The sequence below is a fragment of the Sander lucioperca genome, chromosome 1 (assembly GCF_008315115.2).
Source record: "Sander lucioperca isolate FBNREF2018 chromosome 1, SLUC_FBN_1.2, whole genome shotgun sequence".
In the NCBI taxonomy this organism is placed as follows: Eukaryota; Metazoa; Chordata; class Actinopteri; order Perciformes; family Percidae; genus Sander; species Sander lucioperca.
The window spans coordinates 41,963,198-41,981,463 of record NC_050173.1 but is presented as its reverse complement, the minus strand read 5'-3'; the positions used below and the strand labels follow the sequence as shown (position 1 = coordinate 41,981,463).

The 18,266-nt window shown below is 36.7% G+C and overlaps 1 protein-coding gene and 2 long non-coding RNA genes across 41 annotated transcripts in view; 1 reads left to right on the top strand and 2 right to left on the bottom strand.

Moving 5' to 3' along the window:
* Positions 1–1,085: 1,085 nt before the first annotated feature.
* prom1a (prominin 1a) overlaps positions 1,086–18,266 on the bottom strand; it is an 89,898-nt gene continuing 72,717 nt past the window's right edge. For 3 of the 37 annotated variants that reach the window (XR_004107979.2, XR_004107990.2, XR_004107989.2), the window contains 13 exons: positions 15,898–16,044; positions 14,424–14,495; positions 13,826–13,918; positions 12,304–12,321; positions 11,220–11,273; positions 11,045–11,125; positions 10,893–10,961; positions 10,235–10,324; positions 9,349–9,464; positions 8,627–8,650; positions 8,147–8,215; positions 4,764–5,719; positions 1,086–4,199 (listed from right to left, as the gene is read on the bottom strand). Coding sequence is in view for 10 of the 37 variants with exons in the window: in XM_036004422.1 (XP_035860315.1) it covers positions 5,650–5,719; positions 8,147–8,215; positions 8,627–8,650; positions 9,349–9,464; positions 10,235–10,324; positions 10,893–10,961; positions 11,045–11,125; positions 11,220–11,273; positions 12,304–12,321; positions 13,826–13,918; positions 14,424–14,495; positions 15,898–16,044 (903 nt within the window). In the remaining 27 variants the exon portion in view is untranslated. The other 34 variants (XR_004107988.2, XR_004107991.2, XR_004107992.2 and 31 more) reach the window with 31 other exon arrangements.
* LOC118495633 lies at positions 16,448–16,707 on the bottom strand. Its single transcript, XR_004898119.1, has 2 exons — positions 16,654–16,707; positions 16,448–16,490 (listed from the first exon to the last, which is right to left on the bottom strand). It is a non-coding gene; the product is annotated as an uncharacterized LOC118495633 (long non-coding RNA).
* LOC116062468 overlaps positions 17,404–18,266 on the top strand; it is a 51,481-nt gene continuing 50,618 nt past the window's right edge. For 2 of the 3 annotated variants that reach the window (XR_004108004.2, XR_004108005.2), the window contains exons 1-2: positions 17,410–17,462; positions 17,873–18,049. This is a non-coding gene — a long non-coding RNA (uncharacterized LOC116062468). Of the gene's footprint in view, positions 17,463–17,872; positions 18,050–18,266 lie in introns of all 3 variants that reach the window. The other variant, XR_004898116.1, reaches the window with a different exon arrangement.

Below are 18,266 nucleotides of genomic sequence, written 5' to 3'. Positions count from 1 at the left end.
TATTTTTTTTTAATTTGTTTTAACAAAAAAGGACAAGACACATTTGAAAGATAAAAAGCTGTGTATGTGGCGCTCCAATAATAAATATAAAGCTATTGGAATTAAAACATATTGGCCTATAATGATTGTGATATTTAGCATTTTCTTTGTTGGCTCTCGACTATTAAATTTTCCTCATGACAGTAAACAGAAATACGTTTCCCCAGAGCCCCTATATAGTGCATACTATTATAGCATTGGAGCCCCTGCTGGCACTGTTAGTGTATGGCTCTACCCATCAAGCTAAAGATGGATTGTACATACAGTAATGTACAACTTGTTCAGAATCTCGGAAATAACATTTAAACACAGTGTTTTGATGTGCAAGTAAAGAAAAAAAGACATTTTCTCTGAACCGCTGCTTCTGTTTTCAAAGTTTTTTTTGCTCTCTTTTACACAAGCTTATTTAGAAGTAGAAATGAGTCGGCTGGTTTTGCTAGTGGTGTTTATTCACATACTGTTTGGTGCCTGAGAAACCTCAGAACGAAGCTTATGGAAGAAGATAATCATCTCCTATTGAAAATAGCTGACCAGTAACACAACCAGTGGGCGCTGGCCAGCAGTGTCAGCACCACATAAGAATGTGCAGTCTTGTGTTAAATTTAACATGCACTATGAGCAATATGGCTCATGTTACCAGTGGTGGAATGTAACTAAATACATTCACTGAAGTACTGTACTTACAGTAAATACAACTTTGAGGTAGTTGTACTTTACTGGAGTATTTCACTTTACTTCTACCCCACTACATTGCAGAGGGGAATATTGTACTTACATCACTTCATTTATTTGATAACTTAAGTCAGATTAATAATGCAAATATAATCAACAAATACATTACGATACTATTATATCAATAACTTTATTGATATTCCAGGGGAGGTTCACAAGCTACCCAGAAGTATATAAAGTAATTCATTAACAACATGTATATAAATATATAAATCCCCTGGAATATCAATATTCAATACACTACTGTTTTTTTCTCTGACATAACTTATAGCTTAGGAAGGAACTAAAATGTAAACAAAACTGACAATAAATTTAATTTTAAAGTTTATTCACAATTTATACACTTTTCACCACCACACAAAATGTTCCTCTTCAGTTGCTCCATCAGTGCCCAACTTTGAAGCATCGCAGTTCAAACCAGTTACCACTGTATCTGTCCTGAAGGTTCAGATACATGATATCAAGGTTAAGCACTTGGTAAAATTCTAGTTTTTCGCCCAAGACGGGTTACATCCAGACGCTAGCAGACAAGAATGATAGTCCTGTCAAAGTGAGCACACAGATACTTAAAAAATGTCCATTTTAACAAGAAACAAGTAAACTGTAAGCTAATCTTACTGAAGCTGTTTTGAATCCAGAACACTGGTGTATGTACAGTATGTACAGCATACTGCTTATTTATGCTACTACTATGCATACTGTCATATACAGTACCGTATATGAGCTACTGTAGGCTATGTAAGAAAGGTAGCTAGCTTTGTAGCTACTGGCTAACTATCCTAGGTATTTGTTTGGTCAAAACCTATCTAAAATTATGAAATGTATTCCTTTTGATTCATGAAATTAATTAGTTACACATTGTTATAAAAAAGGAATACTGTACAGGAGATATTTTTTGATATTTTCTGTATTTTTTTTAATGCTAATCAGTTGGTTTTAGGTGGTAGGTGATCAAAAAGCTAGCATCAAAGTTATTTCAAAATCGTTTCAGCTCTTTCCTAAAATCAACAAAATACAGTAAAAATTTTGAAATGTACTGGTTGAAAGTTTTCTGTTTTTACTAGATAAAATGTAAAATTATATTTCTTAGTACTGTAAAGTTCCATTTGGTACTGTAAGGTAGTTACTCTAGGCTAGCTTATTCTGCTGATGCATGGTTAGCGTATTTAATCAGCTAGACATATAAAATTCAGACTTTTAATGTTAAGATGGACATTTTTTTTTTTTTTTTTTTTTAGTGTGCATCAACACCATCAACTGTATAGCATTCTACTGGTTTTCTACAATTTGAATTGTCCAATGAATGGATTGTCTAATGTTTCACCGCCATTACTATGTAGCTGACAGCTGCTGCAAATCTAACCTGTAAACATTGAGGCGAGGTGGGTGGGATAACTGCATTGGCTTGCCCAATGCATTAGTGATGAGAGTTCAGCATATTTCTCAGCCAATATCATTTATACAAAATAAAAAATAGCTCTCGAGTACATTCACTCGTTCTATATAGTTTTTTCTTTCAATGTTTTTTCTTTCAATGTATCCATAGCTACTGTGGGGTTTTAAAAAGCAGAAAAAAATAAGCACATAATTGATCGACCGCTAAAGACCTGAGACCTACAGTAAAAAAAAAAAAAAAAAAAGAATTTGGCTTGAGAAAGTATTTCTCCACTTTAAACTTATCACTATGAAAAGCAAGAAAGATCTCAGTAAAAATCTCATGTTAGTGAACTCAGTTGAAATCAGCGAGGGAACAATCTATAAGCCTGACACTTTTGTCATAGTGTATGATATATTAAGAAGTTATGCTTTGACTTAAAGGGAAAATCCACCTCAAACACTTTTTTAAAAATTGTATTTGGTGATGCGTTTGTTGATGCATTTTGCTGTTTGGTGGTGTATTGTTGGTAATAATGGCCAAACCTTGATGGCAGGATGTTGTGGTCAGATTTTTCCAGCAGAGCTACAATGAAGATGTGCTTTTTAGCTTTCTAAAACAGTGGTACCCAAACTGTGGGTGAGGCTCCCTAAATGCTCCAAGGATAAATCTGAAGGGTCCCAAAGATGATTCCCAAGACAGGAAAGAAAAAGTTAAAACTAATTTTCGTGCGCATAATACGTTGTCTGAGTTGCCTAATCTTTGTGATTTTTCTTTTTTTAAGGTGTCCAAAAAAATTCAAATAAATCAATCTGTGCAAAGAACTTCTAGTTTAAAATTTAGTCAGGATTTAGTGCCAACAGTTTGTTCAATGTTAAAACAAATTAGTAGCCCCGGACAATGACATTAAATCAGAATGCACCAACAAGCCATGTTACGCTTTGAACATGCATTCGTCTCAATGGCTATAATTATTTTTATTATTATTTTCAGAATTGTTTAAAGGCATTCTGGGAAATGTAGGAAATGAAGACCTGGCACAAAAGTAGATTACACTGGGTAGGGGAAAATGGGTATGCTAAAAAAACCTTACTCTTAATAAAGAGTGGATTTTAAACACCATGTATAGTGTTAGTGACCGATTTTAACAGTGTAAGAGCATCGGTTGGTGGATTTTCCCTTTTGAGAAGGAGCATAACTGTCAAAAACCAGTGTGAAAAAAACTTCTAAAAGGCAACCTGTCATTTACAATTCGCCCAAAAACCAGCAAAGATGTCTGGATGTTTTGTAATATTGTAAACATTTTTTTTTTTTTAAAAGTCATGCTAAATTTCTTTATATTAGTCAAACAAATCCACCTGGGACCATCCTCTTTCTATATTTTTACCACTTTGTTCAAATCACCCCGTTCTCAGTCATTAAGGAACACTGACACCCACCAACTCACACATGCTGCAGTTAAAAAGGATGTGCCATTCCCAACCAACAGTGCTTTATAACACATTGAATTTCATGTTAATTTGCACCTTTGCTTTGCAGATGTAATGACAGACCTTTCCACTTTTAGTATTAACCTGTTGAATGTGATGCATCCATTCAAAGTGCAGAAGAAAAAGTTTCCTCTAGCAGCTTACCGTGACCTTCGGATGACGTTTCAGCCACTGTCTTCTTAAGCACAAATAAGTACATTAATATGAACAGGCATCACAGTTATTGTCATGTCCTGTTGGTGATATATTTTTCAGGTTGGTTTTGTGTCCGAACAAATGTAAACGCAGACACAGCAGTCCTTCGAGGAAAAAAAAAAGCAGAGCAAGCCTGGCTCAGATTGATGCTTAGGGAGAAGAGTTTGATGTCCTGCAGGCAGAGTTTCTTGGAGGGGGAGCAGGTAACTGCAGGAGGCTTTAATCTGCCTAGTTAAGGAGGTTGAGTTGATCGCTAAAGATAAAAAAAAAATAAAAAAAAACACCCAGAGGGTTTTGTGTGTTCTTCTGTTGTAAGAGACCAGCTTTTATTGAGCTTCTTCTGGTCCAAGGGCTCGTGAAACAAACAGCTTAAAAAAAGATGGAAAAAAAGAAATTTCGATTAGTAAACTCAAAATATACCGAATATACATTGCTCTACATTTGTACCAATTTAGTACAACTTCTACTGCTTTTCGAAACTCTTTGCTTTTTGCGTCAATGCTCTCTTACATAATGTCAGGAAACTACACAAGCCTCCTCCACTAATCAATCCTCAAGTCTTGAAATTAAATAAATGAACTTTAGTGTGATGAAATAATCTCACTTGTTTCCAATACAAATCACGTCGGCCCTTTTTTTTTATTTATTTATTTTTTTTTATTTAACCATCTTGACTATTGATCAGCAGCCTTTTTTCTTGAGACTGATTCTCCATTCAGGTGAAATTGCTACAAACTCTAATTTGACTTTGTCTTCTTCAAAATTAGTTATACAAGAGTAAATTACTTGTTAAATGGACACCTTAACAACAAGGTCCTGAACCATTGTACTCCTGACTATTAATCCGGAAAACTCATTCTGCCGTTGGATCGATTGCAACACATTCAATGAAATGGCTTAAATCTAAAATGTAAGAAGGCAAACATACTTACTATGGTGTATTTTAGTTCCAGTTTTCGAGGGCACTGGGAAGGCAAATATTGGAGAAAAGTGAATTAGATTTATAAAATATGAAATGAATAATTCAAAACATACTGTCATGGCTTTTTTCTTCTTCTTTTGAATGGCCCAGGAGATTAATGCAGCTCTGGCTGTTTTGTGAAATAACAGGCATAAGAGTGCAGTCAGTTAAGTCTATTATGAAGCTCCATGGAGGGTTTTCAAAGACTGAAAGGTACTTTTTGCTACTGGAAAAATCTATTTTTAAAATGGTCCTATACAACTTGCTGTCCTCTAGAAATAATGCATCTCCCTCCAGTTATTAAAACCTCTATTCCAAAATGCTGTATATATTGTTTGGGAGAAACCTTGACATTTTGTTATGTCTTTAAAAGTATATGTCCCTAAATACTGACTGGTTTGTAAATTTTAATCTCAATAAGCATCAAACAAAGACAAAAACGAGCACATAAGCACATTCAGCTTCTCTCCTCCACAGCATACTGACTAAGCAGTCACAAGTAGTCAGACATAAATACCGTGAAGACATTTATGGTTCGTTAGTGATTCCAAAATTAGCAATTCTCACCGTTATGGTTTTCCTGCAAAGTCATTATGAGCAGAAAAGCCCTAAAACAAGCTGTAAAGAAGTGTTAAAGAGCTTGGTTATATAAGAAGTACAAAGAAATTAGATTAAAAAACAGGAGAGAGATGGATGGTGTGGCGACGGCAGACAAACAGCAGGACCAGATGACAGCTGTGCAAAAGTGAGATTCAAGATTGGAAGGAAGAAGTTAATAAAACGGCGTTGGAGAAACAGTGGTCTCTTGCAAAGGTTTTCATTACCTTTCAGGAGCCAGAACAAGAGCCAGCTCTCTGTCACCAGTCAATGTGCCTCGGAGGAGCCGAGGCCCGCGGGAACCTGTTCATAGTGTCATAGGTAGGGATGCTACCGGCACGGGAACACATACACAAGGCAATTCATTAACAACCACAGACACAAACTCAACAACCGCTGCTTGCTTCTCTTCTTTTATTTTGCAAAGAGAAGCAGGATGAGCGGTTCACAAGGCAGAGAGCAGAACAGCTTCATCAACAAGATGGATAAACTGTACGGTCACTTAAAGGGGCAATAAGTAACGTATTTTACTGTCTGAAAGCACAAAACATTCATGTTAGTGGGGTTTAATGGGATTGTTGATCAATACGAGTGACGCAAGGATTATTTCACCAGGTACTTGAAATTCCTGGCTTTCAAATTTGATTTATGCATTCCTGTTGTGTAAATGTGACTTCACTGCTTTTGTCACTTGACAGAAAGAGAAACAGGAGGGTGAAGTGTAAGTGTTTCAGTAGCTTCAGGTCAATAGAGGTCATAGATTAAAAGCATAATATTTTTTGGACAGTAATTTGTAAGTCTCATTCCAATATATTGTATCCATTTAAAGAAAAATATAGAAGTTAATCACTCAATATTTAGATTTTATATCAGAAAAGTTTTCAAGTAAAGACCACAAAATTGCAAAAAAAAATTCTTTTGTTTTTACTTCACAGCAGTCACTCAAAAACTGGATAGCATTCTTTGGAATGAAACTCCACTAGAAGACATGTTCAATATGTTTAAAATATGAATGTTGTTGGGAGTAAAGATGTCTGGTGTAGCTGTTTTGCGCTCTTCTTATACCCTCTGTTACAGTAGGTTGGCTGTCCAAACGCATCCTCGTCCAAATGCAACTTAAACATAACATGCAGTTAGACGTTTTGTTAGATTAAGAAGAAAATCAAAGGAGCAGCATTCACAGCATCACACCAAAGCTTGACATGCTTGCCTCTCTCTGAACAAAATGATCAGGTGTACATTCATCGGATTTTGGCTGACTCTAAATGAGAAGAAGGAACAGGAAGATTTTTCATTCCACATCAACATCCCAGTGCGCACACAGAGCATGCAGCAGGTTAGTGATATAGTAGATTTTCCCAAAACCACAAAGCCGACCATTTGGCATAAGATAGAGAAGTAATGGTAGCAAAATTATTGACTTGAGACAGACTGAGCAAAGATTAATGTAATTTTTGTGCGTTAAATACAGAGCTTAGTTCAGGACATGGTTAGCTTGGCTTGGCATAAAGAAATGTAGATCTGTAAGGCTGTATTTCAGCAAAGCTTTTTTGATGTGGTACCATGCTGACATGCTAACATTCACTAATTAGCAATACACAAAAAATGCAGCTGGGGCTGATAGGAATGTAATTCATTTAGCAGGTATTTGGCTTTGACTGTATAAAATATGAACAGAGTCTCGGTGACGTCACCCAAAGGTTTCTGAAGAGCCAAAATGAAGCCCAAAGTGGGCGGCTCCAGGTGGCTACAGCTGTCGCCACCTTAGCAGTGCCTGACGTTGCCTAACACTCGTCTAAAAATGGGCAAAGAGGTGGAGCATGGATGAAGCTGAGGCAGACCAAATGAAGCCTACAGTCTATGCTCGCCTCCTGTGACAGCAGCCCACCTCATTCAAAGCGGCACGCCCTTAATTATGCATAACTTTAAGCCTGAATATAATTTAAATGGGCGAGTTATAAAGAACCCCCCCCGCCCCCCCTGTACAGTTGTCATGAGTGAGGAAAAATTAGTTATAGACACCAAAACCATGTTTGTACCAGGTGTACATGTTTAATTCTGCTGTAAAGTTGGGCATTTTGATCATTAACCAAAGTAATTTTTACATTTTTTATTTTTTTATTTTGATCTGATGATGGTGCTAGATGGATCATCAAATTCGTTACAATTCATTACGAGGGACACACAAATGTGTGTACTAAATTTAATGGCAGACCTTTCAATAATAACCTCAGTGTTGTTGTCGACAAGATACTGTACATTGTATTAATATGTGAGCTGTAGAGGTGTTGGTAAGCAGATTTTTTTTTAATTTAAGACAGAACCAGGCTAACTGTTTTCTCTCGCTAACAGTCTTCATGCTAAACTAGGCTTGTCTTGGCTCTAACGCCATACTTAACGCACAAACATGAGTGGTACCAGTCTTCTCAACTAATTCTCAGAAAGAAAGCGAATGTGTGCATTTCCCAAATTGTCGAACAACTCCTTAAAATTCCTTGACAAATCTGATATAAAAGCATTGAAAAACACAATTTGTCATTTTCAATGTTTTTAAAGCTACCATTACTTGTCAACTTTCTAATTATTGTTTATTTTTGTGGGTGTGTGTGTGTGTAGGTGTGTACACACAATGAATCCACTCCCTCAAAGGCATGCACTGTTGTCTGGCCACGTCATTATGCTTGTGAAAAAGCCCACGTCCCCTGGCATGCCTCCACCTCCAATAACATGCAGTAACAGGAGTATTTTAATGTTTACCTTGTCATCATAGGATTTGGGATACCTTGTGAGCTGTCACTATGATAACCATTATTACCAATTTCCATACTGAAAACAAAATATCGCATACAAAAAAGGGATGAAAAATGTAATGTGAAAGACATGCTGATCAAAGTTTTAGAGTAAAAATGCTTTCTTTTTGAGTAGTCAAACTTTTCAAGAATGTTAAGAGACATATATTTTGAGTATAAACCATAGTGTTATATTTAAACTATATCTTACAAAAACAGGTGGGCTTGTAAGGTAATGATTGCAAGAGCCCTTCATGAAAGGTAAGGGGCACTTCTTTTAAGGTAGCACACGACAAGAAGCCACATCATCCAACCATAAGAGCAATTCCAAGCTTAAAAACGTAAACCAGCACCAATAATTTAGTAAACAAGTCTATGTACAAGATCCAGAGAAAAGCACAGAGTGATAGAAGTTGAAAAGGGGAGGGAGGTGGGTAAAATGTCTTACGTTTTCATGGGAATTGTCTCAATGCTATAAAGATACACAAAAAAAACATAAAGATGTTACTGAAATGCTCAGTGATAGAAATGCACCAGAAAGTTGTAACCCAGCACAGATCACACGACAAGAGACGCCATTGATCGAGACATTACATTGTATTTGTGTAAAGCCGTGGTTAAATGAGTGAACAAATGGTCCATGAAAAAGAAATATAAACTGACAAATGCGTCAATGTTTCTTTGTAAAGTGCCAAGTGCTTGACAGAGAGGAATGAAACAAAAGATATGGAAGATGGAAATCGTAGAAATGGTTATCACAAAGTAAAATGCCAAGTCCCAGAAACAGAGGAACTACAAGGAAGAGAAAAGGGAGGAGAAAATAAATCAACAATAAACCAGTAGAGCTACTGTGACAAAAAAGAACCCCTAAAATGGTTCTTTATTTTGTTTTTTAATCTAAAACTTAATATTCAAATCCTTAAGTAATTGGAGTAGCAAATTACAAACTTGCAGCCTAGCTAGATTATTACTTGCAGAAAGCAGGTAGAGAAAAAGAAGCTGAAGTGAAAGAAGGATGTCGTGCAACCATTGATAAAATATCTATTGAAATGACTATGTACTGTCTTGTATATTTAAGGATATCATACCTCATTCTATAAAGTTTAAACTATAAAATAAGTGTATATGCAGTTGTAAAGTAGTAGTAGAATAACAAGTACTACTACTCACTCATCGTAAACATCCTCTGTGTCCATCCTGCGGTAGTACTTGGCTAGTTTTACTGCGAGAATGATGCTCGGGAGCAGGAAGATAGTGCTGCAGCCCATACCCATCCAGAATGCGTTCTGTGGAAATAAGATATTGGAGCTGAAATAATAGTCCATTAATCGATTAGTAGAGCGACAGAATATTGATACACAGGTATTTTGATCTGTTAATCACTGAAGTAATTTCCCCAGCAAAAATGCCGAAGTTTCTCTAGTTCCAAGTTATTAATTGTGAGGATTTTCGGCTCTTTTTTTTTGTCTTTTGTGATTGTAAATTACATATTCTTTGGGTTTCAGACTGTAGTTCGGATAAAACGAGCAATCTAAAAGACGCACTATTTGGCAGTATTGTCTGACGTTTTATAAACCAAATGATTGATTAAGAAAAAATAATGTGGAGATGTATCGATAATAAATTAAATCATTAGCTGCATCCCTGTTTAAAAAAAAACGTAATTTGAAGTCACACTTTTTGTATGCCTATATCTTGTATATTTTTGATCTAGCTTATCACTGTGTGAAATGTAACTTACATCTACTAAGATTTGAAAACAAAATGTACACAAACCGAGTTTCAACAAAACTAAAAATCCCATTAAAACGACATATTAGCTGTGAAAGATGTGGCATGTACTGTATGACTGTTGTTGCATAAATTTATAAGAGATATATGACCCAAATGAACTACAGTTATCTGTTGTGATATACACAGCCCCAAATAGCTACGGCTAACTACTCTGGCCCTTTAAAACACAATCCCACTCATGTTTAAATGGGGTTTATATCTCTGTAATCCCTGATATCAGATTAATTACCGACCAAAAAACTGCAAGCAATGAATTAATTACCATGGAGTCGACCAAAAAACTGCAAGCAATGATCTCTGCCGTGTCCACCATGTTGCTGAAGGGCTTGCACGGTGCGACATCCATCGCCAACTGCAGAGAGCGTGAAATAAACCGTAAACATCACACAACAGATTCAGGAATACACACTGTATATCAACAGTAAAAACACCCCCTTATTCTGTATGTTAAATTCAGTTTGCTGCTTCATAACATTAAAACGTGTTGTGTTACCATGCTACAGCACTTGTTCAAAGTGTCACTCCACATTGCACAATAGATCCTTGTACTTGAGTTGTTCGGAACACAAAAAAACTTAAAATAAAAATGTTCTATTGACAGCTCTGAGATCAACAAAACAGCTTTTTAATTTGTTTTGAATTCCTTAAGTTAACTATAGCAGAAACCAATGAGCCACAAGGCAAATTCCTCAAATTTATAGAGGTTGTAATTGTTATATCCATCTTCTCTATATTTACTCCAGCACTCTTATGTAACATGCAAATGTCTTTTTGTCAGTATGTAACTCTCTGTGTACCACTAGTGTTTGGTTTTGACTAAAATGAATACTGGACTGAACACATAAGTCAACACTGAACTCAACTGAAGCGAAAGTGAGAACCATGTAATCTTAAACAAGCTTCAACAAATTAACACTTACAGATGTTTTGACCCATTCTATGTATTGATGGAAGTAGCCAACAATGGTCGCTGTGTATTTTTCTGTTTCCTGTGGAAGATTAAGACATAATGTGAGTTACAGATCATTTCATGAATTGAGAATATAAACAAAGCAAAAGACCCTTGAGTTACCCGATTGATTAAATGTGTAGCATTCTGGGAGATGAGGTACTGGGCAGCTTCAATGGCATCGATAATTGCTAAAACTTTGTTCTGCAGAGAAGACAGGAGAGATTTTGATCAGTTTAAGTTTAAATCTAAGTTTACAGTAGATTTCAGATTTAGACTGAAAGGCTGGTTTACTTACTGGCAAGTCTGAGGCTGTTCTTTCCAGGAACCTTATACCCTGGTTCAGTGCGCTCTTTAAAAGGGAGTACATTTAAGAGCACAAGTTAACACCAGCAATCTCAAAGGTCAGGGGGATACAGTCAGGGGTCATTTTACACCAGTGAAACACAAAGGGAGACCAGGCAAGAACAACACTTGAACAATATTTTGCTTTCAGTACGGGCATGCTGAAGAATTTTGTTCCAAAATTAAATATCCACAATGTAAAGGATAGAACAGAGCTGTTACCAAATGAATGACTGAATTAAACCTATACTTCTTTTCTTGAATTGGATATTTTGTAATATTTTGGTACAAAACCCTTCATGTTCAACACCTTAGAGCAGTGGTTCCCAACCTTTTTTTCCTTGGCGCCCCCCTACTTATGTCTATGAAAAGCTGAGCCCCCCCCCCTCCGAAACTGAAGTTGAGGTAACTTTCCCTTACTTTCTTTTTTGATACAGAGGAGTTATCAGCACTTTTACGTTTCTCCGCCATGTTTCGTTCATAAAATAGTGATGCCGTGGCGGCAGGAAAAACGAGGATGATAGCAGCTAGCCGCTGACTTGATGACAGCAAGGGTCACAGGTTAAGAGAGAACAGAAATATATAGTTTTTATACAGACTTTTGTATACATTATACTGTATATTCTAGTGTATTATCATAATTTGTTTAACATGCAAATATTTTTTTTTTTACCTCAACCTCAAATCAGATAAACACTTGCGCCCCCCCTGTGATCTTTGCCGCCCCCCTTAGGGGTCCCCGGACCCCAGGTTGGGAACCACTGCCTTAGAGTATGTGATTGTTATGTAAATGTTTATACAAGAACACACACACACACACACACACACACACACACACACACACACACACACACACACACACACACACACACACACACACACACACACACACACACACACAATATCCTACAATACTGTCCAAAATGAGCTATATTTTCTCAGATTACTATATGTCATCTGTGAGATACAGTATCTCTAAATGTTCCAAATAATGAATGGGGACACTAAATACACAGGACGGACACATTTCAGCTTACCCTTGCTCTAACATATTTCTTGAAGTAGAAAGTGGAAAAAGAAACACATAAAAAGCTTTTGTAAAAGCTGTGTCGAAGTGCATCACTGCCCGTCTGAATTGCTAGTAGCTTTAAATCCTTGGTGTTATTCAAAAGAAAGGCATTGCCTTTGACAGAGGAAAAAAAAACTGAATATTTAACTTGTTTTTCATAGACATGATGTGACACACGCCTGAAGCTCAAAAACACTCTGCTTTTGATGATCAATCAAGCACTGGAATATGTTTTCTCCGTCAGGGATGATACTATTCTCTTCAATAAGCATAAGCACAAGGATAACACACCGATTAGCATATCACAACCTTTCCTCTGAGCATAGATTATCTTGAGATACAGTTTGGAGTTGACGTTCTTTAAGCTTGCATTAATTGATTTTTTTTTTGTTCACTTGGGGGCAGTGCAACAAACTGTAAACACAACACTGACATCACCTTATGAAGTTGTGAGCAAACAGTTGCTTATTTATAAATCAAGCACACAAAGCAACATTCTCATTCATTTAGAGTCCTGTTTCTGGCCACCTGATGAATTTAAGTCCAATATTCACTCTCTGTCCAGCTCTGTTTTTGGTCTCTACCAACTCCTGAGGGAAATATCTGGCTCATTAGCTGCTAAATGCTCAACTATGTTGCCCAGCTAGCATCTGTGTCTACTGATTGGTGCAGAGCAGGTAGTTTACAGTGGGTTTAACGGAGCTTTTTTTGGACTAGGGGCGGTGAGACTGAACCACCGTACGAGTGACACCTTTTACATAACAAATAGTCATTTGATCCATTGTATGTATTAGGGCAGCTTTAAAGTCTATAGTTTGAATTGTGCAGGAAACACAACACGCTGGCAATAAATAACTCCATTGTACTACGGTGTATATATAAAGGGAAAATCCCCTTTTGTACACTTCTGTTATACGTATGTCTTTTCCCTTAACCTGCTTCATCTTCTGAAGTTATTAATTTTCCTATATTTCCCATGGTGCCTTTAAGGAACCCCCCCCCAGCCAAGAATAGGTGAGGATGTACTGCTGCACTTGCAGCAAAAGTTAAACAAGAGTTGTACATTTTTCACAACAAAAAGCATCCCTCAGTCGAAACGCACCATGCTCTGCAGCTGCATTGCACAGTGGTCTTTTGAGGCCACTGGGTGAGAAACTTATTCTATTCCTTTTCTATGCTGGGGTTCTGTATGACCAAACTCAACAAAATATTAAGTAGGCCTAGAAAAACTTGTATCGTATGTTGCTAATTCTTTGCTGTAAATGTTATTATCCATGATCAGGTCATTGTTTGCCAGTCAAAAAACAACAGATTTAACCAAGCGAATGCAAAGTACAAACATTGCTGTTTTAGCATAGTTTTCTTTTATTGGTTTATGGTGGAGGTTTTTCTTTAGAGGATGACTAGACAGAAGATCTAACCCAAAAACCAAGAGTCCAGCCAGGCATGAATATCTGGACTGAAAACAGACACACAGAATTAGGCATTACCATGGCCTGTTCCATGGGGATGATCTGTTGACTGTGGATCTGCCGCAGAGTACCGACGTGGCCTTTCAGAGCAGTCTGCAGAGCGCCTCTGGGCTAAAATGCACAAACAGGCAGAGAAACAATTTTAGTGATACATCATTTATCAAAGTGTTGATGGAAATTTTAGCCCATAAACTACAATACAAGTCATATCAGAAGTTATTTATTGTTTTCCTTGCTGGCTAATAATAATAAAAGTATGTATTTCTCCTGTTCTGTGTGTAGACCCTTACTGTGAATTAAACTGAGCTCCGTCGTTCTGAAGGATCCTACAGGACTCACCATTTAGAGGTAAATAAAAATGTGTTGTGTTACCTTCCTGAAACCCCCTGAAGGCATGGCAGAGCAGTCAGACTGCTCCCAGAGACTGTCTCAATTTAGGCAGAGCTGTTATGTTTTGGACTAAGACACCGGGCTTGGAGACTGAAGACAACCAAATCCAATCAAAGTGCTCCCATGGCATTGTAAATAAATAAGTGAATCAAATGGTGTGCCTGTGAACTAAGGCAACACTGTGGATGTTTGTATATCAGCCAGAACAGCACCAATGTGTTCTTACCATAAGGTCTGTCTGGGCCTCCAGCTCTCTGGTGAACGTGAGCAGGTCAATCACAGTGACCCCTTTGTTAACCTGAAGATAAGCAAAAACAAAAATCATGTAAACATGCTTCTCTTAGCAGTAATGTTTGGGGAAAAGTACTTAGATTAACTGTCCATTATTAGCCACATAATTATAAAGTGTTTTTAGTTAGTAGACATCTTAAAATCCCACTAAATGATAATAATGAATAAAGATGCTAGACGTAAATAAGACTGAGCTGCTATATTAAACAAACATCAATAGGGCAGCATTACATTTTAAAATCACATCAATAAGAGTAAATACGTAATATCTAAATAACAAAGAAATACAACCCCTCTTTAAACTGTAAAGCTACCAAGTAGATAGAACTCTTTTAATTCATGCCCAAGATCAAATCAGAGTCCATAAAGCTCTCTCTCTCTCTCTCTCTCTCTCTCTCTCTCTCTCTCTCTCTCTCTCTCTCTCTCTCTCTCTCTCTCTCTCTCTCTCTCTCTCTCTCTCTCTCTCTCTCTCTCTCTCTCTCTCTCTCTCTCTCTCTCTCTCTCTCTCTCTCTCTCTCTCTCTCTGGAAATAAATCTAAGCGAACCTGACAGATAGTTTTGGAGAGAACAGAGAATGCCAGGTCCTGGCTTGTTCCTACACACTCTTTGCCTTGGCAAGAATACTTTTGGATAATCAGGCATCAGTGATCCTCAACAGAACCCAGTGTACAGTGTCACGTCGCAGCTTCTGTTAGGTAAAGTATGGCTGCCTGCTATATGTTAACTGACAGCCAAGGAGGGGGCTGTTTAATCAAGCTATTGTTGGTAACATACCATTAAAGTACAACTGTAATACAATAATATTGGTATATGTATAGACTAATCTATTAGCAATGTTTACACTGATATTTTACAAATAAACTGGTATTTTTAAAGGGCTAACTCAAATAAACTGATGTCATACAACCACATACCACAATCTAACTGGTACAATTCACAGGAAATTATCACAAAGAATAATTTGACCTTTATTTTGAAATTTTCAGTCAGATCATATTCATTTACCCTGAGTATGTATTTGTCCCTGTTTTTTGTGTGTGTTTTCAGCTCATTCGTTCTGTTCCTGAATGTGTGTGCATGCTTGACCCTTTTAAGTTTATTTTTATTCATGCACATTTGTATTGTTTGTGTATCCCTACATACTTATGGGTCTGCTCAGTTTGTTTCTGAATAGCTAAGATAGAACTTTATTTATCCCGAGGGCAGCAGTTGCTGTACAAATTAGAAAAGAGTGCAAATATATTGAGTAATAAAACAAAAAATAAACAATAAAGATAAGGTGCAAACAACAACTATACACAATGCCAGAAATGTAAACAGGTAAACCAGTGAACAGTAACTGTAAATCCAAAATATACACATGCCAAAAGTAAGTAGTAAATGGTTATGTAATGTAATATTTGTGTCACCTCTTCCAGGTAGTCTGCATAGTTGATTTCTGACAGCCCTGCTTCAGAGAAATCCAGAAGGTTCTGCTTCCCCTCTGTCTCTAACAGGATTATTCCCCTGAGATCGATCTTAACACTGTCCAGATGACTGACCACATCCTTAGTAAACTGTAAACACAAAAATACAGCAGTAGCTTTGATAAGATGCTTGATATATACACATAATATTAAAGCTTTATAAAGCTTTAAAGGTAAATGTTACATTTTTACATTTTGTGTTGATTCTTAAATCGTCCCTACTTACCCTACATCAAACATCACTCACCAAGGTTTCCACCTTTATGTATTTCTGTTAGTAAAGCTTGGTTATTGATCACAATTTAGGTCTGTGTACGGTGGAATTACTGTAAGAATACATAAACGTTAACATAATGAAAGGGAAACAAAAATGCTAAACAAATGCTGGCACTAGGATGGCCAAGATCTTAAAGATGTGGTTTGGATGGTTTGGATATCCCACTAGAATGGAGTTTCTTAATGTTGTTTGTGTGGAAAGTTTCTCCTTGTTTTAACTGTAAATTGCAGTCCCTATTATTGCATTTCTGCACACAATCCTTTCCTTTAGTAATTTGTTTTATATTTAGTCTTAAATGCCTTTTATGACCTATGTAAAGCACTTTGTATTGCCTTGTTGTTGAAAATTTCTATACAAATAAGGAAATTGAAATGCAAAACTCACATGTCTACCAACTGGTTATTGATCCCGAGAGAGCAAACTGTTCCCGCTGGGCAGACATGAAGCAACATTTCTACAAGTTTATGTGTCAATAAAACAACTTTGTAATATATGCTTGTTTGCTTTTTTGTGGCAGTATTAAGAGAGACAAAAAATGTTGGCAATGAAGTTGTTTGTTCCCAAATGGGTTGAATTTCCCCAAAGAATAAACAATATAATAAATATTGTACTGAGTATACAAATAGTTTTTCAAGCAAGTAAAGAAATCTAATTAGAGTATTTTGAAGCATAATGCTTTATTGGTAACACTGAATTGATGGTTTTATATCTAAATGAAAAATGTATAAATCCGGAGATTGAAGCCGATTTCGTGCAAATAAAATCCTTATTACTAATAATAACTAATGAGAACTATTTTACTCAGTGCATAGAGCTCAACAGTGACCGCCCACTTTTTTTCGGCTCTGTCTCCGGAAGTGTTTTTCCCCATTCAATTGTTTCATTGACGTTTCGAAAATTGCTTATATAGAGAGTTTTAAGTCTGGAACCAAGCCAACCAGCTACGAGATGAATAGTGAGCATAACACATTTGATTCGGCGCAAAAAACATTTTGAAAACGGCAAAAAAGGCAAAGGTACAAGACCGTGTACAGAAACTATCATAGAAGCTTGCTCTAGCCGTTCGTGGTTTCGTACAAGGAATCTGATTGGATAAACCCTAACCAATGGCCTCGCTGCTGCCCTGAAGAACCAATCAATTTAAAGCGCTACGACGCAGTCGCTTTTAACGTGTCGTGGTCTTACGCCGCCGTGGACCGACGTTATTTATCAGGTGTGCTCAACGGTTGTAGTAAGTTAATTATGATTAGTAAAATCATTAAATATAATATGAGATGAATGGTCAAGTAATTTTTGACAGTCATGTGAAATATAATCACAAAAAGATGTTATAATGTAGTAGTTTCGTAAAATGTAACAAGCTAGTTTAGCGTATAATGTTAGGAAACATAATTTAGGAAAACTCTGTTAGCTGCTAAACCTTAGCGCATTAGCCGTAAACTAACAGCTAAAAACAGCTAGCTAAAGGCTGGTAACGTTATCCGCTGGCTACTCGGCAGTTGTGGTAGAGATAGATAAAACTGTTGTGAGGGGGGTGTCAGCAAATACAATTGGAATTTGATACTAACAGGGATTGGAAGTTTATTCTTGAGCAATTTAAGTCTAAATTATTATGAACCTAATATGGAATTTTTTTCGTAGGTGATGTGTCCTATTTCACTTCTACAAAGACACCCCTGTCCCAGCCCATGGATTGGTAAAAATAAACTGTCTAAACTTGGACCCTTGATCATAAATACATCATAAATGGGCAAAAGGAATTACTCATTGAGGATCTAACGTTGTCCTACCAAGACGTTGGAAATTTCATAATTTCTGGTGAGTAACGTTACTGTTAGATGATGTATATGTTATAATTCCTCCGAAGCCTAAGAATGATGCTGTTGTGGGTCTGATAAAAATGTTATGTTAATGACACTACAGAACAATCAAGATGATGCACTGTTTTTGAGTGACCAACTTGAATCACAGGTTAATTGCAATCTAAGAATTAGGCCATCAGTGACCTGATAGAGAACCATATTTCACCATGGGA